Consider the following 26,347-nt stretch of genomic DNA (forward strand, 5'->3'; position numbering starts at 1 on the left):
TAGCCCGCACTGCATGCCAAGGCCCGTGGAAAGGACTACGAGATACGCCAGCAGTACACAAAATACTACTCGAACGCTTTTGAAACCGTGAAGAGTGCGGAGCGTGCCGAGATGCCGATTATTGAGAGTGACCTCTTGTCTCTTGCCTACAAAGCTGCTCTTTCGGCGCTCCTTTCGGAGGAAATTTATAACTTTGGTAAGTTTCTGAACGAACGTCACTTCACAGAGCGCCTTGCGGATTCTGTGCAACACGCGTGGATTCTCGAATGGCTGCGTCTCTGCAATGATGGCAAGGTGGAGGAGTTTGAACAGTACGCCGTTGCCCACAAGGCGGAAATGGCGGCGAGCCCCATCCTTTCCGAATCCTTTCCCTCCATCACGAAGAAGGTGCGACTGATGGCTCTTCTTCACCTTGTTTTCTACACACCGTTTAACGAGCGCACGTTCACCTTTGATGTGATTGCGCGGCGTTGTGCGGTTGACGAGGAACGGGTGGAACCACTGCTGCTCGCGGCACTGGCGCAGGGTATCATCATGGGGAAGATCGACGGCCTCACACAGGAGGTGCACATCACATGGGTGGAACCACGTGTATTGAGCCTGCAGGAGGTGAAGGAACTTGCCGTTCACGTTTCGCGCTGGAAGGAAAAAACTCTGGGGCTCATGCAGTGCATGAAGGAGGCTGCTCAGGAGACACACAATTGAAGGAAGAAGGCACGGGGTGACGCAACCGAGGAAAAAGGATGTATGCAAACAGGCTCAATGAAAGAACGGGAGGGGAAGAGAAGAAAACAACTGGCACAGACGGACAAAAAAAAAAAAAAGAGAGAGAGACCTCAGAATGCGCCAGCACAAGGAAAGGCTCCGCTTTGATGAGTGCGTTCCCGGCACCAGCAGGGAACGAGAGGGAAGGAAGAAGACAGGGCGTGGCCGGGGAGTTGGTCTGGAGGGTCAAAGCCAAAAAGAAAAAAAAAAGGAGAAAAGGCGTTAACTCGTTTATTCAGGAAAAAGGAAGCGGAAAGACTGCATGTCATGTAATTAAAAAAAGGCTATCACTTTTTTTTTCTTTTTTTTTTCTCTCTCTCTCTTTCTACCTGTGTAGTTTTTGTTTTTTGTTTTTTCTGTGTGCATGTTTGTTGTTTTGCTTCACGTCTCTCTGTGTTGGCGCGCAATTCTCTCGCTTGTGCACTGTGTGCATCTATCGCTGTGGATAGTTTTGTGGAGGGGGGAGCCTGTGGAGTCCGAGAGTGAGAGAGAGAGAAAAGCAGAGGGGTTTTTTGAGTTTATGGCACGCGAGGCAAAAGAACAACAAGAAAGAGAGAAAATAAAATAAAATGTAGACCGGATGCGACGTATGCCCGTTTCCTCTTTCTTCCCTCTTGTGGTTGTTTTTGTCTTGGCAAACCACAGTCCTCTGTGTAGGTATTTTTGAAATGTAAATGACTCTTCTCATGTTGTTGTTTTTTTCAATTCTCACGCATGCATCTTTTCCTCCGGCCTTTCTTTTTATTTTATTTATATTTTCTTTTTTGTGCTTGCATGTATGATTCTGAGGGTGGGTTCCTGCAGCTGTTGTGCTGGAGGGAGTGACAGAAGAGCTATCAGATTGTGCGAGTTTATTCCCACACACACAAACACACAAAAAAAAAAAAAGAGGAACACAGCACGTCGCAATCATATAATTCACGTGCGTGCAGCACAGCTGCGTGGATTGGCATACGTGTCTGTGACGGGCGCCTCCCATTTTTGCTCTAAATAGCAGTTACGGCAGACTTTTCTGCTTTTCCTCCCGGATTTGCATGGCAGCGGAACCAGGCTCTCAGATTCCACGCTTTCGTGTGGGCAACGCGACCATTTCAAATAAAAGGTGGCTCGAGAACTTTGCCGCCCTGAAAGAGGAGACATTTACGACGACTCTGCCCACGACAACGAATGATGACCCAAACTTTTTTTTGGAGACGCTGGATGTCTTTTCTTGCACCGAGGAGGAGTTTCTGAACGGACTCGCCATGATAAAGGAATTTGCGCTGCGTTCCAAGATGAAAATAATGAAGAGACAGCTGAAAAAGGGTTACGCAAGGAGAAAAATGGAGGCCATGCAAGAGGAACTTCTATTCTACCGAATTGCGGTGGTGAGAGCCTGCACGACACTGAGGGAAGTAATAGACCGTGTGAAACGCCGACTCTGTGAATTACGGCGTGACGAGGCGCTACTCCATGAGTATTACCAGGCTCTGGATACGGATATTGAGCGCGGAGAAAGAGAGGTGCTGCCCAAAGAGGGCAGTTATCATCTCCGACAGCGAGAGTTGAGGCGCGTCGCGCCGCGTCAGAGGTACCGAGAAGACCGAACATTTGTGGAAGCACGGCACGAAAAGTTGAATGCACTCCTGCATGAACTGGAGGAGGAAGAAATTGCAATCCAACGCGTGAATGAAGAGAATGGTGCCACTGACTTAGACCGGGAGTACGGCATTTGTGACCCGAAGCGAGGGAAATTGGAAGATATTTACGACACCACCGCTGGTACTGAGGCTGAGGCAGGTAGCAGCAATTTGGAGTTGCGCTTGCGGATACGACCGTTACTGGAGAAAGTACGGGAACTACGCATTGTGCCCCCTCTGTCGCCCCGCAGTGTCCAATCAAGATTGCGAAAAGAACTATTACTCCCTTTCTCTGCGCGTGTTCTTGCATTGAAAATTGATGACGACAACAACGCTGGGGAAAGATTTGTGGAATGGTATGTTAATGCTGCCATTGATCCCTTGGCAATGGCACAGCTTGTAGAACTGGTACCGCGTGAGTATCTTGTAACAACGACCGTACGGCTTGTAAACGCTTGCGATACATATTTGCCCCTGCGACAGACGCAAGCCCTCCCAGATGTCCTGCATGTGTTGTTGCAAGCTATTGCAGAAGGACGTTTTGATGACCTTGCGTCTCTTGTACTTTCACCTTCAGACTCCTACTTGCATGCATTGGAAAGCAGGGAGCATGCGGGAATCATATTTTATGCAGCACTGATAACTGGGCAAATGGAAGTACTGCGGCATCTTATGTCAGTTGGGTTTTACAATACCAACGCACTCATTGTGTGGCTCTTTTTGAATCCCAACCGTCATGATCCCAATTACATGGCGTACGTCACAGAAATGAGGTCCAATATTAAAAAATATATGCGGAGCGTGGCCCATCAAGCCCAGGATAACACAAACGCAGAATCTCTACGCGGCGAGCTGGAGGAAGACTATATGGATCCAACATTAGTCACGGATTCTATGCAAAACAATGAAAACTTTCTGTCAGTGAACAGGGACTTGTGCGAGACGCTGCGACGCTTCTTGCAGGAGCGAATGAGGTGGAAGAAGCAAGTGGTTTCCCGGACCGATAAAGTGACCATGGATACCGACAAGAATGAGAAGGGAAAATTATCTGCAGAGAACCCTCCCGTGACGAAGTTGGAATTGGAAGAGGACGAAGATGCGCAGGCAGCGACGCGAGTCGGTTCCTCTTCTGCGGCTTCTGGCGTGTCCTTTTCGCTCATTCTTGGGAAGAAGCGTTTAGACCGCCTTCAAATCTCGTCGGTCAAGTGTGCCGTATTACCAGCCGTTACTACATCATTTATGCGGCGGGTGGACAGGTGGGGGTACACACCTCTAAAGGCAACGGACTCGCATTTCCTTCTGGTTGGAGACACGTCTACCGCAAATGCACATGTCATACAACTCCCACCACGGCACGCAGACTTATGGCCCGACGATGACCCCACAGTATCACCACACGTAAGATGGCAACGAGAGAGGAAAGAAGCAGCAGCAAAGGCGCACGGCCTGACTTTCTACTATGAGGTGCATGTCTCCTTGAATTTTCTACTCAGCGGTGTTCCTGTGAGCACGAGCGTCTTCAACGGCTTCTCCGCATCTTTGGAACGGACTCCGGAAACCATGCCAGGATTGCAAACTTCTACTGTTTTTGTTGGGTGGTGCTCAGAGGAATGTACGTCCGCTGCCGATGGACGTTCGACGCATCCTCCCCTTGGAAGTGACCGCAATTCCATAGGAATTTCCTTTGATATCTTGCATCGATCCAAGGTCAACCAACTTGTGGAAGAAGTCATCATACGCCCCATGAAACATGAAAGGGGAAGGAACGCCGTTTACCAGGTCTTGGATGAGGACGCGCAAGAAAAAAAGGAGGTGGAGGACAAGGAGAGGGACTCGGTGGATTTACCTTTTCCCTTATTGAGGATTCTGTTAGAAAACAATAATGAAGGCAATGATGTTGGATTTGTAAGTCCCACCAATGGACCTTTCTCATCACCAATATACGAAGCTTCAGCCTCCGCACAAACTAACGAAACATTGGAAGAAGCCCACATGCTGTCGGCAGCGTATGCTGCAAAGGAAAGCATTGTTCCCACCGTTGAAGTTTTGAGAAAGAAAGGGAATGGTTCCACGTCAGACTCAGAAGAATCAAACTCCATTCATTGGAACTTGGCGTTCAGCGGCAATTCAGTCGTCCTGAGAGGGGTGCCAGTCTATAATTCTCAGTCCCTGGTTGTTGGTTGCCACGTGGATTTTGGTGCCCACAGTGCATCGTTTACTGTCAACGGAAAGTCTCTTGGGATTGCCTTCACGACGTTACCATCGCCGGTTGGTCTCCGACCTGCTGTGAGCCTGCAGGCCTCAAACCGAATTACGGAGGTCCTCCAGCGCGTAAAACCTTCCGCTGGGGTCATTGTACGTTTTGTCTTTGATGAGTCACATCTGCTGGCTAGCCAAACGGTGACAACAGAGATGAGAAACACTTTTTTGCTGAATTCTTCTCCTGCAACGCGGGTGGGAACGCCAGATGAGTCGGTTGAAACGTGCCGTGAGTTTATTCCTGGAGTATTTCCCCTAAAATTACCCCTGCTCTTTGACGAAAACATGATGCACTGTGCGCTTATTCGGCTTGTCACCTGCGGCGAAAGCGCGCTCCTCAGCGGCCATGATAGTCACGAGCTCATTCAAGCTGAACGAGAGACCCTTTCACTGGGGCACACTCTGCGTGTCACGGCCTCGGGTGTTCGTCAGCTGTTAAATGCAAAGTCCGATAAGGAGGATCTGTTATTTTTTCCTCCGGTGCTTCTTAAGCGACGCAGTGACGATACGAATAAAGGTGCCATTGGAGTCGCTATCATTCCAGAGGATGTTTCCTTGGTGCCTTTATGCATCGCACTCACACAGCGCCAGCGTGTTGCGGCGTATCGCATTGCCGTACACCCCTTTACAGATTTTGTAAGTCAGGACGATGCAAGTAAACGTCAGAGACGCATGGCGCTACTCGGTTCCGCAACACTAGGCTATACGGAGGTTTTGTACGCCCTTCTTGAGCGTATGTCTATTTCAGAGACCCTCAATTCATTTACACTGAAAATGGTGGGGAATGAGCCGGAGTATTTTTTAACAGCAAAGCAGATGCGAGTTTTTTCTCCCGGAAACTCTCGACAGTGCACTTCTGCAACCATGCTGCATCGCGTTGAGTACACCCCGCTCCATTGTGCTCTTCTTGAAAAACACCAGGAGTGTGTGCATCTGCTGCTGTATTATCTGAGTCGATTACTTCCAGCGGAGCATAAGCGACACGCGGTGAACGTACTAACGCGTAGTGGTGAGACGGCACTTCTTATGGCATGCCGATTTGGCTACACAAAAATTGCAATGCGACTTCTTGCAATGGGAGCTTCACCGTCGAGTTTTGATCGTGTGACGAGAACGAATTGTCTGGAACTTGCCTGTGCCAGTCGCAGCGAGGAAATTGCGGCGGCCCTCTTGCAGACGTCACATTACCGCTCGCAGGTGGCAGTAAATTTGGCGGGGGTGGCACCCCCAATATGTTGGTGCGCGCTAAACAATATCGGATCCCTCATACCACCGCTCCTTAAAAATGGTGCGAATCTCAACGTGACGCTGGACGGTCTAACGCCGCTGCTTCTGGCCGTCACGTTTGGTAGTCAAGAGGCCGCTCTTAAACTGCTGGAATGCTGCGATGCCGTCTCCAATGTGTCCAACTACAAGAACAGTTCAACTCGCACCATCCAACATCGTTCACCTAAAAGAGAAACCTTTCATGAAGACCCTGCCGAAGAGGGCGAATCTCGATTTCTTGCCGTGTTAGACGTTGATGCATTGGACCCACTCACACAGAGTAGTGCGCTGCATCTGGCGTGCGAGCTTGGGCAATTGGAAGTGACGCGAGGACTCATTGCGAAGGGGGCCTCATTGAACCTGCAGAACAAAACAAAGTATGCAACCCCGCTTCAGGTCGCCATTATGAACAGAAATGAACACCTGGCACTTGAACTCTTGGAGTACGCGAAGGACAAACTTCGGCGTGGTTCCAACGTCCTTGATATTTCAGCGATTGAAAAGAATGGAAACACCGCCTTGCATCTTGCCGCACGAGAGGGCATGCTACAAGTGATTGAATACATCATTTTTCAGTTTAGCGACGAGGAAATTACACGAATTTCCTGCATTCACAAATTTTTGAAACGGCCCGATGCGGTAAATATTGTGGAAAAGAATCGCCAGGGCATGACACCGCTTCTTGTTGCAATTCACGCGCATCAGGAGGCCGCAGCACAACTTATTGCGTCACTCATGCCAGAGTCGTTGCCGAACCCGGGTGGGCCAGTGATTGATGGCACCTGCGTGGCGATCCTGTCGAGCGACGCGGAGAGTCTTGACAATTTAACACTTTACTTCCTTTCACAGCCACGTTACTTTGCCAATGACGCGTTCCGTGAGGAGTTTTTCACCCGCTACAACGCGAAGCGGCGAGAGATGGACCTTTGCGAGGATGGTGCGCCCGCCAAGGTGGAGGGAATAAAATCCGTGCTTTATCATGACGGGGAGAAGAGAAGACAGCAGAAGAGGAAGGCACGTGAAATTCAGGAATCACGGAGGCGGACACGATATCAGAAAAAAACGAGCGTCTCTTCAGCACTCCTGTGGCGGACGAGTCTCACGCCAGAATCGTATGCAGGGAAGTTGGGCGACCAAACCGGTACACAAAAAGCACCGCCGTCACGCCGTCGCAGCACGCTACACACCCGGATATCACGGACAGGAAGGCATCGACGAAGAAGTACATTTGTGCAGATGTTGCTTGCCAAAGGGGGAAGTGGTTTCACCACATTGGCATCTATACGTATTTTGGAACAAGGATTTCCGCTTGAGGAAGTGTACGTCATGGCGGACATCATCTCCACCGAGACCACGCACTCGTCACAAACTGTGAGTGCCATGCAGCATGTGGAAACACTCATATCTTTTTTGCGTGAATATGGTGGAGTACGCATTGCCACGGGCGATGCTGTTGTATTTTCTCGACAACTTCTTGCCACTCCGTCCTTGGAGAGAATGATGGACTCGGACCAGTTAGAGAATGCCAAAAAGCGCTTGGCGGAGATGCGTCCGCTTTGCAGAGACTTGATGTCTATTATACGCTCCTATGGGCAGCGCGCAGACTGTGTGGAAGACTTGCGCCACATGGTTGAACAACACGGCGTTATTGGTACCGCTTTTGTGGAAGAAGTTACAAGCCCTTTTGGGTTCACGGTACTTCAGCTGGCTGCCACCCTGGGTCTATCGCATGTATGTGACTTTTTTCTGAATGAATATGAGATGAGTCCATTGTATGTACCGGCAACAGGCAGCATTCCTTGCAGCGAAAGCAAGTGGTTTCTGTCGCCGTTTCGTCTCGCATTGCGCTCTGCCGATGTGGACACGGTTTCGGTATTTCTCTCTCTTGGCCTTCGATTGGGTTCCATACAGGAGATACTGGAGCACAAGGAGCTTCCAAAGGCGGAAGAACTGCAACAGACGGCAATTCAGGAACTCATTTGCCAGCCAGTTGATACGCTCCCCGCTGGAACTACCATTGACACACTGCACATTTTGCGTCTGCTTCTTCAGAGCGGGGCCGTTTTGCAGGGCAATTTTGATGCCGAGGGAAACGATGCATGGATGCTTGCTGTGCGTGCGTGTCCTGGAAAAGGCACGAAGCTTCAGGTCTTTTTGGATGAGCAGGTACCGCTCGGTGAAGAGGAAGAAGACGATGTAGTGGAGGAGGAAAGCTCGCAGGAAGTCACAAGACAAAGTTCGCTATTCATGAAACGTGACTCAGTGCAACGAGGAGAAAGCAACAGCGGCATGTGGACAACGATTTCGCCGGATGCCAAGGAAGGCCTGAAGTTGCCACTTGCGGTCCCATTTGTTGAAGCAATTGCGACATCTTCTTGGATGGACTCCCCCTTTAGATTGGAGGGTGCTCTCGAATTCCCACGCATGAGCCCAAAGAAAAGGGTATACTACACCCAACTGGTCTTTCTGTGTGCTGAATATAACCCGCAGAGTCTCATCGCACTGCTGGAACAGTACTCATATGTTCTTTCTCCCTCCGTCATTCACCCTGTGACGGGTGATACTCTGCCGATTTTCCTCCTGCGCAGGGCGGTCCACATCTACTCAGTGGAGTGCGGCAGTCATGCCTTTTTTCAGGGAAACGCAAGCTTGGGGGAGCTTTTTTTTTCCACGCGTTGTTTTTCGTTGGATGTGGATGTGAGTACACGGGTTTCCGAAAAAGATCCCGCGCCGTACCGTGACCCAATCACCATCCCTGCTGTTCGTCGCCTATTATTGGTCGTGGAACGATTGCTGCGAAAATTTCGCTTTGATAATTTGTACTATGAGGACAGTGATGGGCAAACCGCGTTGTCATTGGCCGCACGGTTAAGCTACACCAATATTGTCTCACTAATAGTGCAGCAGCGGGTTTCACGGACCGCGGGTGGTGCGGGTGCGCGGAATGGCGGGGAGGAGGAATTTAGCTCTATCAGTCGTTTAAATACGGCCAATGCAAGCTCCGACAGGTGTGCAATAAATGAAGATCTCGTAAGAAATTTGGAGGCCTCCTCCTGTTGGGCTATACTCGCTACACGTCTCTACTACGCGGAAGAAGAAATGGATTTGCTCCTTGCCATTCTCAGACATCTTCCAGCGGCGTCCACAAAGTTTTCATTCCTTTCGATGGTTTACTCCAACCTACATCCCATCGTGGCTCTACGAGTTGCAGTGCTTTACGCAAATGACGTGAAGCATATTCTCATGCAGCCAGAAGCCATCAATGCTTTCTGGTCCAATGTTCTTTATGCCCAGTTTGTGGGCCGACTTGAGGAGGTGACTGTGACGCCAGCAGAGTGGACTTCGCTTTTGAGTGTGCTGCTTCCCGCCGCCTCGGCCATTCCAATCTATTTGATTAAATCCACTCCACTGCTGCCAATGAGTTCAGCGTCCGATATTTCGTCCCCAACAACGCAATCCCCTCTTAGTTTTACCGATATTGGAACGTCTTCACCGGTGAAAAATGAAAAGACAGAGACATCTCCCAGCTACAACTGGAGATTTATTGTAAAAAAGACAAGACAGTACGTTCGTCAGCTTGCAGCAGCAGCGGTTTGTGTGGTGTCACCACCATCTGCCATTGCGGCGGCTTATGGTGGTGGGGCAATTCCAAGTTCTCAGCGTCACGTGCTTACAATCATGTCGAGTCATTTTCATGAGTTAATTGAATTGGCCGTACGCTTCGATAACTCTGCTATGCTGATGGATCTCATGAGCTTGTCTCCAGCAGAGCTACAAGCCTGTGTCAAACATGAATGGCGTTACTTAATGGAAAAGTATCACATTGGTGTAATTGCTATTGCCGCAGGCAGCATTAATGTATTGAAAGCTATTTCTGATGTTCCCGACGCGGCTGCACTCTTAAGTGCTGAGCAATATGAACGCATTGACCCCAATACTGGGCTTTCGGAAGATGCGGGAGTGGCGGACGAGGCGGCCCCAGAAAACCAAAACACATATACAGGGACCTTTTCTATTCGTGGAACACCACCGCCAATACGTGGGGATCGAAAGAATAGTACGTTTGGCATTCACGCAGCACGTAAAACCCCCAATAAAATAGCTGGTTTGAACGAAAATAAAGGGAATACCAAGAAGGCAAGGGAAAACAAGAGTGCAATGGTGAATATCCTTGCACTCGATGCAAAGACGCCTGATCCGGGTGTGGAAGGGGAAAAGGGCGATGTTGACAAGACTGAAACCAACCTAAGGTACATGGATGTGATGACGGCGGCTCGCGAACGACAAACGGCTTCGGCGGTAACATGGGGCATTGGTCCAGCCGCACGACCCGTATCATTGCAAGAAAGAACAAAATCAATTGATCGTACGGCGTCCCACACACAGGCCTCTGCTTCATTTTCTACGCGAAAGAAAATGAGTGACGGCACAACGGACATCGGGGCTCCTTTACGATCACACGCGCAGCGAGGCACAGAAAGTACGCTCTCTACGGCGTCCGTGCAACGAAAGACACTCAGAAAATCTGTCTCGCTGGAAGGGACAAAAAGCCTCAACTTGTCGCTGCGCCAAGGGGGAACGCCGTTTGAGACAACACCCCCGCCTCTGCCACCACGGTACTTTGCGTATTATTTGTGTGACTGGGCGCTTCACACGACCCTTCTCCTGCACGCACCGCGGCCGTCGAGTCGGACGATTGATACCCTGCTTTACCTTATGGATCAAAGGGCCCCCCTCACAACTTCGGCAGTACAACTCTTCTTGGCAGCCTCCCGACCTCTGAATTGCTGGGAATCAAGTGACGGCGAAATGATCACACTCAACTACGTGACACGCAAAAATAAAGACACAATACTACACATTCTGGTACAGAATGGCCAGCTTCGACTTACCCGATATTTTTTAGCGGCCGCCTTGTTTTACTTCACATACTATCAATATGATCCACCGAGTACGATGCCACCAAATTTTGCATTGATAGATATGCCAAAACTACCGCAGAAAACTCTTTCCCCAGAGTTGCGCGGAGCAATGAAAACTGGAGACGTGGATGCATTGGATGATGATGAATCACACCCGGCCGTTTTCTTACGCAGCATGTTGCGAATGAATAAGCATGGCCTTACACCTTTTGACTACGCCCGCGGGCCAATGGTGTCACTACTCATGGAATACGGTTGCGTCCCGCCTACATACCGCCCGAATCCCCGTGGATTTTGCCGCGCAATCCGATTGCCCTTTCCCGCTTCATCTTTCTACTCCGTCCCTCGAATCCTATTGGTTTCTATGAACTTTATTGAGCTTCATGACGAGGGAATACCAAAACCACGAAACCACATTGCAGAACTTTTGGCAAAAGAAGTCGCCGATGCCACGTTGGTCAGAAATCAGGCGGCTAGTCAACGTACGACGAGAACGGCTTTCCTACCGCCGCTTCTTTCAGGCAACGTGAGTCTCCTGCATCTGGGATTGTGTTCTGCTGATGACGAACTTGTGTTGCAGCACATCAATGAAAAGCGTAGGCAACAATTGCGAATTCTTCTTTTGTCGCAAATGCCGCGGACTTCACCAACCCCGTACATGATGACGCAGATGTCGACTTCTACTTTGGGATACCAGCGACAGGATAAACTGGTACATTCTTCCGTCTCTGGAACGAAGGATTTAAACGGGCAAAAATCCTCCGCAACACGTGGAAAGGACGAAAAGGAACTTTCAAAAGCGTTGAAGCTTGTGGATACTCTTTGCGATTGTGGCTTTGTTTTATTTCCCCTTGTTCTTCCTTTGGACGTTGAGGCAAGTCAAATAATTGAAGAGGACGCGGTAAATGAAGGCACGGCAATTCTTCTCACCATGACCCCTATGGCACTTGCAGTGAGTGCAGGCGTCGTGAAGAAGGATGAACATTCCCAGAGTAGTTCTCCCATGATGAAACGGTCGCTGAAATCCCCCGATATTTTTCGAAGAGCTTCTAAGGATGGGACTGCAGCCGTTCCGCCACGTTTCACACCAGCTCCAGGGAAGAACCGTCTGCCTGCAGACACTCTCGATGCGTGGGTAGCCTCCCGCCGTTTGGCAAGGTCAAACGCATCTGGAAAGGACCCGCACATGCATCTGCTGGTTAGGGCGATTGGAAGTGGTCTTGTCGGGAGGACGATTCACCACCTCGGTCTTTCTACAGCTCCGTCTTACGAGTCGCACAAGTAGCACTTGCATTGCAACGCAGGGACATTTTGCTTGGATGTATTGGTCACATATTTTTCCTTCTCTTTTGGAAAGGGGAAATTGTGAACGAAGAGGACAAATAAACAAACCATGTATACTACGCCTGTTCCAATTTATGTTTATTATCTTTTACCATCGGTTACAACTTTTTTATCTCCGAGGACCATGGCACCATTACACTTAAATGTTTTCATTGTTGTTGTTGTTTTGACTCCCACGGGCCTAATCATCTTATTTGAAGCAAAGCATAGGTATTTATGCATGCGTATTCAATTTGTCCCTGTCCTTTTGTTTTTCCTTCTTGTTTGTTTTTCTCTATGAGCCATGTAACAGAAGTGTCACATTGAAATAGCGGCGTGTGGGAGCTCTTTCTATTTTCCGTGCCTAATGAGTTGCCCGACTGGCGATGAAGCGGGTAACTAAATGAAGAACATCCTTCAAGGTGGATAATACACGCAAATCCCTTATTGGCTATTCATGGCGTGGGAAATGTGTCTGACGGGAAACAGGCGCGCCTGTGCATTCGCACCTGCTTGGTAGTTTCAGAGGGGCGGGAAGTGTGGCGTGCGTCATTTGTGTTGGACATCTTGTCTCCGTCTTTTTTTTTTTTGAGGAATTAAGAAGGGAATGTGTGTGTGTGTGTGTGTGGAAGGAGGTTAAAATCTTCCAATTGAGTTGCAAATGTTAAAAAGAAACGCAAATTGTTTTTGGCTCTTTTTTGCGTGTTTTTGCGATGGTGTTTTTTTCTTCTGTATATGTGTCTATGTGTGCTTTTGTGCATGTGGTAGTTGTCATTCTTCCTATGTGGTTTGTTTCGCTTGTTCTCTGTTTGTCTTTTGTTTGTTTTTGTCTCTCTGAACACATGTGTGGGCAGCACGGAGCAGGGAATGTCAGGAGAAGCGGAGGGGAAAAATGGGGCAAGTGAGGAGACGGCAACGCCGCATCACACCAACACGGTGGATCACAGCAACGCAGTTACTCGGAAGCGGCCACGTGTGGCGTGTCTGCGGCAGAATTTTTCCCGTCAATTGTACCAAATGATGATCCGGCAGTTACACCATGATGGGTACTTGGGGGCAGCCGCGGCGGTGGCCGATGCGACAGGAGTTGTGGTCCCACGGTTAGAAAAAGACAGCCAGCGATTGTCAAAACTTGTCTCGATGGGCCTAGCGCACGAAGCAAGCAACATAACTGAAATGGAGAACTTCATGACGTATGAGGTGGTGGAGCGCTACCTCGGTGCCTCCAAGTTGTATGTGCCGCTGCACCTCACGGAGAGTTCGACAGTGGGCCAAATGGCATACCGAATGCGGGAACGGTTTACGACCTCTTCACTAGGCGGGGTTGTGCGTCGTGTCAATATATCGCCGGATGGTTCTCTGGCGGCCTGTGGTGGAAACAACGGGCTGTGTGTTGTGTTTTCACTCAAGACGATGGAAGACCTGATGGCGCTAGAAGAGGTGCGACAGGAAAATCAGTTCCGTGGTTTGGACGGCAGTGGTGGGAGTGGAAACGTTGGGGTTCGTAACGCGAGCAATAAAATCACTGAACTGGCGGAGGCACGAAGATTCCACGAACACACTCAGTCTGTTGAAGCGATGCACTTCCATCCGTCACGACCGCTCCTGTTGACAGGCGGACGTGAGGGGGATTTGTACCTGCGTGACTACAGTCAACCCAATAATAAGGTGTTACATAAACTGCATGATACATTCCCCATCCGATCGGCCGTTTTTCATCCCTCGGGTGAATACATACTTTACGCCACGGACCACACAGCTCCGAGACTTTTGAATTTACGCACATGGAAGTTGATGACACCCAATACAGTTTCCGGTAATGAGAATAATGCGGCGGCTACCAATATAATTACAGGCAGGAGTGGAATGTCGAATAGAGGAGGGTTCTATAGAAGAGGGACAGATGATAGCCACACAGCTGCTCTGTGTGATGTGGACTTCTCTTTGGATGGACGGTTGCTTGCTTCGTGTAGTCTGGATGGTTCGCTGATTGTGTACGATGGCGTCAGCAGCCGTCCGGTGGCCAAGGTAAACAATGCCCATTCGAGTGTACCTGTGACAAGTGTGAAGTTCAGTCGCACAGGCAATTTTATTCTTTCTGCAGGAATGGACTCCGTTGCCAGACTCTGGGACTTGCGTCGTTCGGATGGTGGGTGCGGCACGGCAGAGGTGATGTCATTTGGTGAGCCTGGAAAGTGCAACCATCGCAGCATCCACGCCGCGTTTAGTTGTAACGAGAGCCACGTGCTATTGCAGGACACGTCCCTCTTTGCTATCCATTCTTACTGTGTTTACTCTAGTGATAAATCGTACTCGTTGGTGGTACCGAATCATATGCAGCGTGGATTTGCGGTAGCACCGTTTTGTAACGTCGTGGTGAGCGGTGGCGATGATTGTCGTGTTCGGTTGTGGACACCCGCGTGGGCAGCCGCATGAGATCTCCTGTCAGTTGTCTTTTTCCTTTTTTAGAGACGGTGGTGCGTTTTTGTTTTTGTTTGTTCTTGGAAGGTGGCGTTGATGAATGATGGTAACTGATGTGTTTAGACGGAATTAAAGGGTGGCTGGAGGGGAAGAGGAAAAAGAGAAACAAAAAAAAAAAAAAGAACAGCGGATGGCGCCGCTCTGTGCATCGAGCAGAAGAAAGTTTTTCTCCTTTACATTTCCCCACGGCTTGTGTGTCCTTTATTGTTATTATTATTATTATTAGTATTTGTTCCTGCTGTGCAGAAGCATCACTCCGCACCGCAATTTACTCCGTTTTTCTTTTTTTCTGCTTCACCACACACGGAGGGAGAAAAAAAAAAAAAAAAGGGGGCCCGAAGGAGGGAGAACACGGTAGAAGTCAATCAACGGGCGGGGGAAACAAAATACGTCACACAAAAAAAGAAAAGACAGCAACCCTAAAAAGAAAGAAAAAGGGAAATCAAACCTTTGTTTGGCTCATCCCCGTTTTTTGTTTGTTTGCTTGTTTGAATTTGATCTTGGCGTGCCGTGTGGTGACGGTGAGCTGCCATTTATTTTTTTTCTTTCAGGCTCACTTCCGCGCGCCTGAGCAATGGCTGGCCTTACATCGGACAACATTTCAATAGCGTCCGCACGTCAATACGGCTTTTCAAGGGAGCGTGACTTGTGCGTCTATTGCGGGAAGAATTCAAAGCCGCCGCCTACAGACCCGTTTGCGCCAGTCTTTGTCTTCTTCTCCCTCGTCGACTGCCGCCACTACGTGTGCCAGCCGTGCGCCCTCGTCAACTGCGACAACGCTGGTCGCTACATTCGCTGCCCAACGTGTCACTCCATCTCGCGTCTTGCGCAGACGGGTAAAAAGCGTACTGGACCCGACGAGTTGCGTGTGACGATTGACGATGGCGTATCCTCTGCCGCCTCACACGCATCACGCCGCTCGGTACGTGTTTCGGCAGACAACGTGCCGGCACGAAGCGCCCTTGCGAAGGCTGACCGCAGCAAAAAACGTTCTGCCTCTGTGCAGTTTTCGGCGAACCCGACGACGTCTGTTGTGCCGCCACCTGAGGAGAGTGAAAACAAAAAACGTGGAGATGCTTCTGTAACTTCACCGCTGACGCGCGATGCTGTTGGAAACCTGCCAAAGGATCCAAGCTATAGGCAGCGCGAGCGTATGAAGGAGGTGGTGACGAGGTCGAACACCAGAGAAACTGTTGCAGTGAACCTGTACACCATCAAGAGCTCCTCTGTGACGCGGCGTCGATCTTCTGGCAGTCGTGCGAGCAGTGTGCCGTTGCCGCCGACTGAGCACCGTTATCTCGCACCACCGATACCTTTTGCGCCCCCGCCACCACTGCGTATTCGTACAGTTGAAGAAGAAGAAGAAGAGGTAGGGGAAAAAGATGTGCAACAGGATGTGCATGTGTCTCTTAGCGCTATTGTAGCCGAGATTGAAGAAAGCCTTCTTGCTGCCGTGGCGAAAGAAGCCCAGGAGCGCTCCACCATTTCAATGGCGGAGGAATATCGTCGCAATGCCATGAGTAAGCAGCGTGAGATTCGGGAAAAGGATATGCTTGCAGCACAAGTAGATATCACGAGCGTGTTAGATCTTGGTGTCAGTCCCCGTACCCCTCTTGACGTCTCGGAGGGACAAGTCAGCGCGACGTCGGATGATGAGACTCCAGCAAGCCTTCTCAAGAGACATCCTGTTGCTCCACTGCTGTACGATGAAGAAGAAAAGCAACCAGTTTCAGTAATTGCATCGGATACAACAATACAACCTGAGGGGACGCAGACAACTGAAGTGGTTTTGCAGAAACTTGAGGACACTGAAAGCAGTATTGCACATGAGAAATTGGAGCCCAAAGAAGAAATTGAGGAATTGAAACAACGTGATACTCAACTTTTGCAGCATCAATTGGAAAGTCTGCAGTCTGAAATAATTTCAGCAATGGAAATTTCATTTGGGATTGGTGAAATTGAGGTACGAGAACGACAAATGATTGAAGGTGTGGAAGGTATGGAGCGCCGTCTGTTGCATAGTTCCCGTGTCCAAGCCGAGGTGGAGATAAGTGCGTTTGAAGCTCAAAGACTGTCTGCCAACCGTGCAGCGCAGGCGGCAACAAACTATATTGCATACATCTCCAAGGAATTTGACGAATATGCATCAAGTGAGATGGAGCATCGTACTTTCATTGAAGATATGCAGCGCTCCGATTGGTCAACGCTGGAGAGGGATTTCCATGCGTCTTTGAAGAGATTTTTTGAGGTGGAACTTCTTCGTTTGACCGAAAAGCATCAGATGGAGCTCACGCGGGCGTCCATCACACTGACAACAGAAGAGACAAAGGCTCGTATGTGGCTGGAGCAAAACGCATTGGATGATCTCACGCGCCTCCACATGAATTCTATAGAGGCGCTTGCTGAATGTCGTCGTCAGCTTCAAATGAAAGAAATGCAGCGTGGGGTCTCGCGTATTGTGGCGGTGCAGCAGCTGTACATGCAGCACTTGTATGATCTTGCGGTGGAGGAGGACAACAAGCGGTGGAAAATCCTTGAGGAAGAACAACGCGACCGTCATGCGGAGTGGACGTCTTTTATTACGACGGTACCCACTCTTAGGACGGCAACGGCGTCCCCAAGTTCCGTCACATCTGCATCCGTACGCGGGGCTTTGAGCTCTTCTCATGCTCCCGAATCTTCTCGCACTGCAGCAACGGCGTCCCTCTCTGTGGCGTCTCAGTACTTTGCCGCGTTGGTTGAAGAGGCGGAATTAGAAGCACTGCAGCTGCAACATATGGAGCGACACGAACGTCACGCTCTCATTAATCTTTTTTTGGCTCAGTCTCAACGCCTGAAGGTCTGTGAAGCACCCATGGACACAACATATTCCGATACACCACTCTCACAGCGTGCAATTGCTAATAGTTGGCGACGTCTGGAGCTTCGAGAAGAGGAGAGGCGGATTGAGCTGCAACAGCGATCGTGGGCCTCATTTCGTTCCATTGTCAAAAAGGCAACAGAGGAGCATGAACAAATCGATAGAATGGAAAGAATGCTGCGATCCATCGCGGAACGATCACGGAGTGTATTAAATCGTTGCTTTGGTGAAGTGGAATTGGCTCTGATGGATGAAGAAAAGCATGAGCGTCAGAACATAGAGGTCCAGGAGCGCCGTGCACGCATGAATCACTCCCGCGAGGCTGTGAGACACGAAGAGGTGCTTCTTGCTGGAGAGCGCTTGCTTCATGACGCCTCTGGAACGCGTTTTTTGGATGCAATGGACGTTGCGGTACGGCAATTCTCTTCGGAGGCGGTGCGTATCGCACAGGAGGAACATCTAGAACGCCTTTCTCTCGTGCAGGCAGAACGTTTTGAATGCTTGTCACTTACAGCGCCTCTCGAAACACAGGCCCGGCGAAGCAAAAAAGATGCAGTGGAAAAACTTTCAGAACTTCACTCTACAATAGAAAAAACAACGGCGGAGGGTGCCTGGCGTGCACGTCTTGCTCTTGTGGAAACAGAGGAGCTTCGTGTCCGGGACGGTATTTATAACGATGAGGCGGGTAACCGGTCATGGTGGGTGACGGACGAGCGCCGCCAAAGGATGGAATTAACATCTCTAGAAACAGAACGGCTCAGGCGAGCTAAAGAGGTTGCGCGGCTGCGTGACAAAATGGGAGAGTGCGAAAGTGTTGAGGAGCAACGCCGTATTGGAGTACAAAGGGAGGAGGCAAGTGCATGGGCAACTCTCGTGAGGGAACAGATAAGAGATGCGGCCAACGCATACAAGAAGGAGGGACAACGACGCATAGAAGAAACACGTCGTGAGCGGTACGCCGATCGGTCACAACGTTGTAGACGCGCCTTGGAAGAATTGTTACAGGATGAAGATGATGATCGGCATTACATTTTTGAGGATGAGCGGGAGGCACGTAGGCGGCTACGGCGTCAAGCTCTTCAGCTCTCGTGTGACATTTTGGAAAAGAAGAAAATTGAAGAAAACATCCCGAGTCAGCCAGTGTTGGCATCTCAAGGCATTGGACATGGCCCTGTAAATGACCCCTCAGCCGTCACGGTTGACGAGGAGAAGATAAGGCAAAAACGGTTAAAGGAACTCGCACGTGAGGAGGAGTTGATTGAGGCGCAGACGCGTCTAAGGGAAGCGGAGCTCCGTATTGCGGAAGAAGCAGAACTTCGCGCCAGGTCGGAGGAAGAAAAACGCGCGGCGCTGGCGGAGTCTGTGCGGTTGCTGCGTGAAGCCGAACAGCGAGCAGAAGAACGCATCCGCCGGGCACGTCAAGAGGCAGAGCGATATGTTGAGCAGGAAGTGAGTCGATTACGGGATGCAAATGAGCGGCAGGCAACACATGCGGCGGCGCTGCGGGCGATCGAGGAGGAAGAAAAAAGTGCGGTGGTTGAGGCGAAACTGCGGGCAGCGGAACATGCATTGAGGGAAGCGGAAAGACGCGCTGCAGATGATGTCCGTCGTGCCAAGGCAGAGGCAGAGGCATTTGCGGCGGCAGAGGCGCAGCGTGTTGCCCTCGAGGCGAAGCGGCAGTTGCAGGAATACCGAGAACAGCAGGAACAGCAGCTGCGGCAGAAGGACCTCGAGGTTCAGCAGAGACTGCGTGGTATTGAGCAACAGGCGCAGGAAGCCATTTTGGCGGCGAAAGCGGAGGCAAGTCGCCTGGCGGAAGAGGCGAAACGTCGGCTAGAGGAGTTGGAGGCCCGTCGCGTTGAGCGGGCGGCGGCTGTTGACGCCGCCAAAGTGAGTGTGCGTGCGGCTCAGCAGCGCATGCGGGAGTTTGAGGAATCTCGGGAATCAACGCCTCAGCAGCCGCCATTGGCGTGGCCCGTGGAAACAGCAGCCTCTACCGCCGAAGCTGCCACGGCGGCGGTGTTAAAAGGACCAAAGGAGGAGGGGAAGGATGGGTATACCCTCACTGCGGTGCTTTGCACCAATGTCATTCGGGCCGCCATTCGTGGAGCAGTGGAAGAAGTTGTGAAGGCGACAAAGGAAGCCTGGTATCTATCCGAAGAGGCGGAGCACAGACTACGCACGGAGCGACGACGAATGCGGAGACGACAAGCAGAACGCGATCGAGCGGAGAAGGAGTTGATTAATGTCGAGAAAAAAAGCATTCTGTGGGGAGAGGAGGAAGAGCAGGAGGAGGAAGAGGAAAAGGAATCCAAACATCGGGTTAACACCGGGGATGACAAGGAGGCTTTCAGTACACCGCTGAAGCAATCGACAAGGCGTCAGTATCATAAAAAACGAGAAGAGAAACAATCAGTTCGTTTGCAACCTCCTGCTGATGACGGTTGCGGTGTTTGCTACCGAAAAGATACGGTAAGCCCCTGTGTGAAATGTGATTCGCAGGTGTGTCTTTACTGTGGCCCCGCTGCTGTCCACAGCGCATGTTGTGAAGAACACCACATCAATGTTATCAACGCCCACCGCCGTCATTTGTCAGGGGAGCCACAAAAAGAGAAGCATGAAACCAAAGAAGTGGAAAGAGAGAATGGAGATGACTCATCTTTGTGGGAAGTGGAAGAAGCGGTGGCCGTGCCACGAAAAGATGAAGTTGGGAGGTCACCGCTTGGTGTTCGTCGGAAGTTGTTGCCTGACGACTATGATGAAAAAGAAGAAAAGGAGGATCAGGAAAGCGAAGCGAAAGAGGTCAAGTCACCTGGAAGCGTGGAAGAACCCAGGACAGTGCGAAAGCGGTACGAGGCCTTTTTTGTTCCGTTATCCCGCGATGCGGAGCCGAGGCGACCGAAGCCGCCGACGCCAAGAAATTACGTGCCGGGTGTCTTTGCCGCAAAGTCCAAACAAAAAAAGGCGGAGAGGAGGTGCAGCCCGCCCGTACGGCGTGCACGCGCCAACAGACACATGAGCGCCGCTGCTGCTGAGGAGTTGCAGCAGTTGCAGCGACGATTCCCCAGGAATGGCCTTAAGGAGCATCTGGCAGCAGCCCACAACAACCAAAAACAACAGCGCCAGGAGTACCCACGCCAACCCTTCGCTTCGTTGAATCCACAATTTAGGGAGCCGCCCCCTGTCCACGCTGACTCGCGGCTGCGCAGACGCGAGGCCGAGCGGGTCGTCATGGAGGATCCGCTTTCTGCCTTTGGAAGGGCACCCTCTCCGAGTCATTTGGGAGTTCATTTCCCCGCCAAAACAAGACGCCCATCGCGACGCATGATGGGGCGCATTTCTCCCTTTGAAGCATCAATTGAGCTCGCTAAGGGCTTTGACGACTTTGCCCACCGCGACCCTACCGGCCTTGAGCGCACTTACTATGATGGAAAGCCTGTACGACCTATTAAACGGGATTATATGTCTGATGATCTGGCAGACTTAAGCAACCGCTCCAGTGTACGAAGGCAGCATCAAGAACAGTACAGATCACGGGCAATGGAGTTTAGAGAGGAAGAGGGACATGTAAACGTCAGTCGCGAACGCGTGTTCGTTACGAGTTACCATGAAGTGCCTCTTTACATGGGAACACAACGCCATCACGAATCGTTGCCGTATAACTCACATCAACGTGAAGAGTGCAATGTGCGCACCACGCCAACACTACATGAGTTAGATCAGCGTCTTCGGCACCTTCGACAGCACCGCCTCTTTGATCGTGTTTCTCAACGCTCCCCTGACCGTCACTGTTCACGTCATCACTTCAATCAGGAGGGTGAAATTTACTGCGGCTGCCATAATGCAGGATCAAGTAAGATACGACGGCCCACACCATGCTCCCATGATCCTTGTATCACCGTTCACCTCTTTCCTGACACCCGTATTCCCACAACAGCAGCCGGACCAATGAAAATGACACGCGGAGGAAGCAGCCGGCGAAATACCAGCCGTACTGATAGACGTTCAACGCTTCGGGTTGTATCACCGCCATGGCGAACAGAACTCAATTCTGGACCACTGCGACCGTCGTGGAGTTTTGAGCAGCCGCACTCATTTATAACGAAGTCATACAAACGAACTTTGTTGCCGGTCGAACCGTGAGTGAGGGAGAAAAAGGCATCTCTCCACCTTTTCCTCTCTTTCTCTTTCTTGCTTTCTCTCTCTCTCTCCCTCTGTGCGGCTGTGTGTAGATGTACGCACACGGCGTGTGGTGGTTTTTTGTTTGTGTGTGTATAGGATGTGTGTGTGGTACGCGAGAGAAAGCAAGAGAGGAACAAAGATATAGAAAAAGAAAGCCGGTGTTCTCAGAGAAGTGTGGGACTGACACATGTGAAACAAGGAGAAATTTATATTTATATATATATTGTATTCATCCCATACATTCCCTCCCCTCTTGTTGTTGTTTTTGCATTTTTAGAAATATGGGAAAACAGTGTTTTTGGCTCTGCCCATGCTTTTTACTCCCTTTCTTACCTAATAGCATTCCCTGTTGCTTCTCCTGGTCAACGCCACGACCACGACGAAGTTGCTGTGGCTGTGCGAGTTGTTCTGGTGCATGCACACCCAGCACGCATGCACTCCACTCTAGAGACAAATAAATAAATAAAGTGAGGGATGATGAAATGGTGGGGAAAAAGAGAGAGGTGGAGCAATTTTATTATGGGGTAAGAATCATAACTTTTCACAACGTGCGTGTTGTGACCTCCGCTTGAATAAGCAGATGCACACGCTCACGCACTGAAGGAGAGTGGCATTTTTTTTTTTTTTTGGAATGTATTTACCTATTGACACCAGAACTGAAAGGGAAAATGCTCTCCGTCTGTGTTTTACGCCTACTGAAGTTCCTGAAACCTTTTTTTTTATATCTTTTGGTTTCTGAATTTTTTGGTGAAGTGCATGATTCTATGTGTGCGTTATATATATATTCATATATATATATATGAATGTACATACATGTGTATCTGCTCGGGCTGTACGTTGCTGGTGTTCTTCTGTTGTTGTTGTTGTTTTTTTTGTACTGCGGCCCTGTGACGAGTCGCTCTGTCTCTCATTATTCATGTGTGCCCTTCTTCTTCTTTGGCTATTCCCATATAAACACACCTATGATGATGTGTCCTGCGTACATGTGTGCCCCTGTTGAAGTATACCCAAACAAAGCTATTCTTCTTATAGGCCATTCAAGAAACATATAAGAAAGACATCAATACAACAGTAACAAAAAAAAAAAGAAAAAACAGTGTGAAAAAATACGTGATTGCTTTGACACACAAACAATCAAAGAAAACAAAGAGGAGAAACAGAAAAAAAGGAAAAAAGGTTAACAGACATCATGGCGGTTGTTCAGACACATTGCTTCAACTGGATGGACCATGATGGTACCAGGTCCGAGACGCTCAACTTGGCCCTGTTGCGCCACAGCGACACGGGCAATCTGCGATACAGCGATTACCGGCAGCGGCAGGAGGTAGTGGCTGATATCAGCATGCGTCTGAAGATTATCAAGCGTGAGCTCGGCCTTCTGCCTCCGGAGGAAGAAGTGGAATGGAACGAAAACAAGGGGCAACCGGAGGATCTCTATGTGAGATTGGACGACGAAGAGAGCGAAGTTTTCTTGCAGATCCAGGAACGACGAAAGAGGCTTTTCGCACTCATGGAGCGTCCAATTGAAGGCACTGACGAAAGCGATGTGTACTACTACCCTGGCACGCCGGCAGACGAGATGCAAAGGGAGGCCGCGGCTCCGTTTGCCCTTTTTGTGCAATCGCTGCTTGTCCAATTTGGCGAGACGTTTGTTTCGTACCTTGACGGCAGTGAGTTTTTGACCCTGTCAAAGCTTGTACAGCACAACGAGGCTCGTCGTGGTGAAGTGGAGGCCGCTGCCGAGGAGGCAGGCGTATTGCTCCCGTCGGAAAGCGAATTCGATGTGACTTCTCTCCACGCCGCACTCGAAAATCGTGAGCAGGCGCGGATGAAGCTCGACGCCGTGCGGGCAGCAAGCGACCCGAGTTACGCAGCCAAGTTTGTTCGCGCGGAGGAGCGTGACAACAGCGGTCAGCCCATCACGAACGTGTCGCCGGAAGACGGCACGGAGGCGCAGCTCTCCGCGAAGTTGACAGCGGCGAAGGCACAGTTGGAATCCGTGCGAATGGCGTACAACAGACGAGCGCATGCCTCCGCGCGGCGCGTTCAGAAGGCCCTCGCCAACAGGGTTCCCCCGGTGGAGCTGTAGGGAGCGGGGAAGGGCGTGAGCCGAGAGGAAACGCACCAAATTACCGCAAAAAAAAAAATATAAAAAAAGAATGGAAAAAAAAAAAGTGAAGATATGACACGTCTGTAGGGGAAAAGAAGAAGGGGGCTGATAGACGTGGGGACGGAGAGACAGATTTCCCGCTCTCTCCGTCCTCCCACACCCCGACAGGATTTTTAAAAAAAAGGGAAACTCGGGAATTTTTTTCAGGGAGAAGCCACGCACGTGAAAATGAAAAGTTGTTAAATTTGGGAAGGAAAGAAAAAGATGAGGAGAGAAGTAGAAGGAAAAAAAAAAAGGAAGAATAAAGGGGAGGAAAGGGAGTTGTTTTTGTCGGGTCATGTCTGGATTTCTTCGCCATGCGTCTAGTGAAATGGAGAAATCTCTGCTGTGGGAACACAAGGGAGTGGATGAGGGACCTCCGTTTTTTAAGACTCTGTCTGCCTTCTTCTCCTCTCCAGCAAACCACATGATGCATAAATAGAAGCAGAGACCCCAAATACAAAAAAAAAGAAAAAGAGGGATGAATTAAAGAAATATGCTACAAATATATGCGTATACTGTTTATATCTTGTTGTCCACTCTTGTTTGTTTGTTTGTTTGTTTCCTATGTACTTCTGCGCAATTTACACAAGTGTGCACTTTTTTGTTTTCTTTATTTTTCCTGATTTTTTTATTGCTTTCTTCTGGATGGCTGCTGCGGAGGGAAGATACGCCCTCTCATGTCGTATTCATTTCTCCACCACATTTACTGGCTCTTTCCCCTCCAATTGCATCTGCACTGGTGTGAAAACAGATAGGTACAGTGTGTAGGTAGAGAAAGTGGTGTAAGTGATGCTTGGACTCTCAGGTGTTCAGCAACAGCAACCCTATCATCAGCATCCTTCACAACAGCAGTTTCTGCGTGCTAAAGGGCGACGATGTCTTTACTGCCAGCAGCAGGGATGTCCGGGCTTACAGAACTGCTGGTGGCCGCGCCTTCGGTCTTTAGGGTCCAGACCGCAACGCAAGGTGGAATCCGATTTTCCACAGCATTTTTGGTGGGATGGAGATGTGAGGAGCGAAGAGAAGAACGTGAATGCCATGGAAGAAAACTTGCGGGCGCAAATACGTGTCTTGGAGCATGAGGTGCAGCTACTCCGCGCTGGCCTTCACAACATTGCCTCCGTCAATCGCCGCGGTAAGAAGGATGTTGCCACCATGGCCACCCCCGTTGTGCATCTTTCCACTGACTATCCCTCCGATCTCTTGTTCAGTCACAGTGTTAAGAGTAGCGGCAGCGGTCTTCCTTCGCCGAGCCACCCCGTCGTTTCCTCTCTGCCTGGTGGAATTTTGCAACAACAACAACACCTCCGGGAAGAGCATCAGCAGCAGAAGCCTGTGAAAGGGGTTGGTTGTGTTGACTTTTCCCACCCAGAAGGGAAAGTAGCAGCCGGGGTGGCGGACGTGTCTGCATCGCCACCGCTCCAAGGAGACCCGGAATCGAAAGACGTGGAGGGACTGGATCACCTTTTGAGGGAGCTGACCGCACAAAACGTGGCACTTTGCAGAAGACTTGCAGAGATGAAAATTGTTCTCGAGCAGCGTGACACACTTCTCCAGTCTATTCTGGCGGAAAAATTGAAATTGAATGCCACGCACGCTTCATCGTCGGTGCAGGCGTTCGCCTCCGCTCAATTAACCGGGCAACCGAAAGAATTATTTTCGCACCTTCAGGAGGCGCAGGAGGAGGTGGCACATCTTCGGGAGGAGACACGACAATTGAAGAAGGCACTAAAAGGTTGCAAAGCGAATCTGGAAGAAAACAAAGCCGAAACAGAGGAGCTTCGGCGTCAGATACGGCCGCCCACACTTTTTTCGAAGGATTCGAACACCATTGCCGCTACGCCACCCCTTTTGGCGACCGATGGAAATGCTCCTTCACTGCCAACGGCAGCCGCAGCCGCGGCGGAGTTTATGACCAAGGAGCCCACCGTCATTGTTGTGAATGATTCCACCCCCGTGCCACACGAAAATACGGCAACAGACGCTGCGTCAATGAAGGCAGAGATGCGTGACCTCCAGGAGCGCTTGGCATTGGCGGAACGAAAGGTTCTCGCCTGGGAATCGTGGTATAGAGAACAGACGCAGCAACCATCGTCCAAAGAAAAGGACTCACGGAAAATAACGCAAGAGGGAACTGATGTTTTTAACGAAGAAAACGTCTTTCCGATGATCCAGAAAAGACCACAACGTGCATCCAAAAAGGTGCTGCGAGCTTTGCCTGTCACAGCTCCCGCAAGTCATGTAAACTGGCGTAATGTTTCCTCATGGCAAAAAGAAATGGTGTCGGACGCACTGACAATTGACACATATGCTCTCATGGCACGGGAGGCCGCCCTGCGTCAAGTAGCAGAGCAGGAGCGAGCGGATGTTTTGGCTGCGCTCATGACGGATAGTGCAAGTGATGATGACCAGCAGGAGTGAGTAGACGGACGGTGAGGCCAAATCATAGAACAGAGATGCTTGAGGGGTTCCCTACATTTTTTTTTCCCTTTTTTTTTTACGTGTATACATTTATATA

The 26,347-nt window shown here is 50.2% G+C and overlaps 5 protein-coding genes and 1 pseudogene across 5 annotated transcripts, besides 16 other annotated features; all 6 read left to right on the top strand.

Moving 5' to 3' along the window:
* Tc00.1047053508899.10 lies at positions 1-705 on the top strand (annotated as a pseudogene; the record flags this gene model as incomplete).
* Positions 1-15,357: a sequence feature (heterozygous, non-Esmeraldo-like haplotype).
* Positions 1,057-1,123: a sequence feature (T-rich).
* Positions 1,504-1,524: a sequence feature (AT_rich).
* Positions 1,800-12,116, top strand: Tc00.1047053508899.20 (hypothetical protein, conserved; the record flags this gene model as incomplete). Its single annotated transcript, XM_810548.1, has 1 exon — positions 1,800-12,116. The coding sequence occupies one exon, from the start codon at positions 1,800-1,802 to the stop codon at positions 12,114-12,116; it is 10,317 nt and encodes a 3,438-aa protein (XP_815641.1).
* Positions 12,763-12,782: a microsatellite.
* On the top strand, positions 13,022-14,590 carry Tc00.1047053508899.30 (hypothetical protein, conserved; the record flags this gene model as incomplete). Its single annotated transcript, XM_810549.1, has 1 exon — positions 13,022-14,590. One exon carries the CDS (start codon positions 13,022-13,024, stop codon positions 14,588-14,590), a length of 1,569 nt encoding a protein of 522 aa, XP_815642.1.
* Positions 14,837-14,865: a microsatellite.
* On the top strand, positions 15,210-21,638 carry Tc00.1047053508899.40 (hypothetical protein, conserved; the record flags this gene model as incomplete). Its single annotated transcript, XM_810550.1, has 1 exon — positions 15,210-21,638. One exon carries the CDS (start codon positions 15,210-15,212, stop codon positions 21,636-21,638), a length of 6,429 nt encoding a protein of 2,142 aa, XP_815643.1.
* Positions 15,358-19,031: a sequence feature (haploid, Esmeraldo-like haplotype).
* Positions 15,987-16,018: a sequence feature (GA-rich).
* Positions 19,032-19,821: a sequence feature (haploid, non-Esmeraldo-like haplotype).
* Positions 19,770-19,804: a microsatellite.
* Positions 19,822-26,347: part of a sequence feature (heterozygous, non-Esmeraldo-like haplotype) that runs on past the window's edge.
* Positions 21,672-21,711: a microsatellite.
* Positions 21,880-21,902: a sequence feature (AT_rich).
* Positions 22,452-22,498: a microsatellite.
* Positions 22,867-23,766, top strand: Tc00.1047053508899.54 (hypothetical protein, conserved; the record flags this gene model as incomplete). Its single annotated transcript, XM_810559.1, has 1 exon — positions 22,867-23,766. The coding sequence occupies one exon, from the start codon at positions 22,867-22,869 to the stop codon at positions 23,764-23,766; it is 900 nt and encodes a 299-aa protein (XP_815652.1).
* Positions 23,814-23,851: a sequence feature (A-rich).
* Positions 24,037-24,108: a sequence feature (GA-rich).
* Positions 24,369-24,390: a microsatellite.
* Tc00.1047053508899.70 (hypothetical protein, conserved) lies at positions 24,619-26,250 on the top strand (the record flags this gene model as incomplete). The annotated part of the gene is made up of 1 exon (XM_810551.1): positions 24,619-26,250. The coding sequence occupies one exon, from the start codon at positions 24,619-24,621 to the stop codon at positions 26,248-26,250; it is 1,632 nt and encodes a 543-aa protein (XP_815644.1).

Source organism: Trypanosoma cruzi, genomic scaffold, assembly GCF_000209065.1.
Source record: "Trypanosoma cruzi strain CL Brener 1047053517087 genomic scaffold, whole genome shotgun sequence".
Lineage (NCBI taxonomy): Eukaryota > Euglenozoa > Kinetoplastea > Trypanosomatida > Trypanosomatidae > Trypanosoma > Trypanosoma cruzi.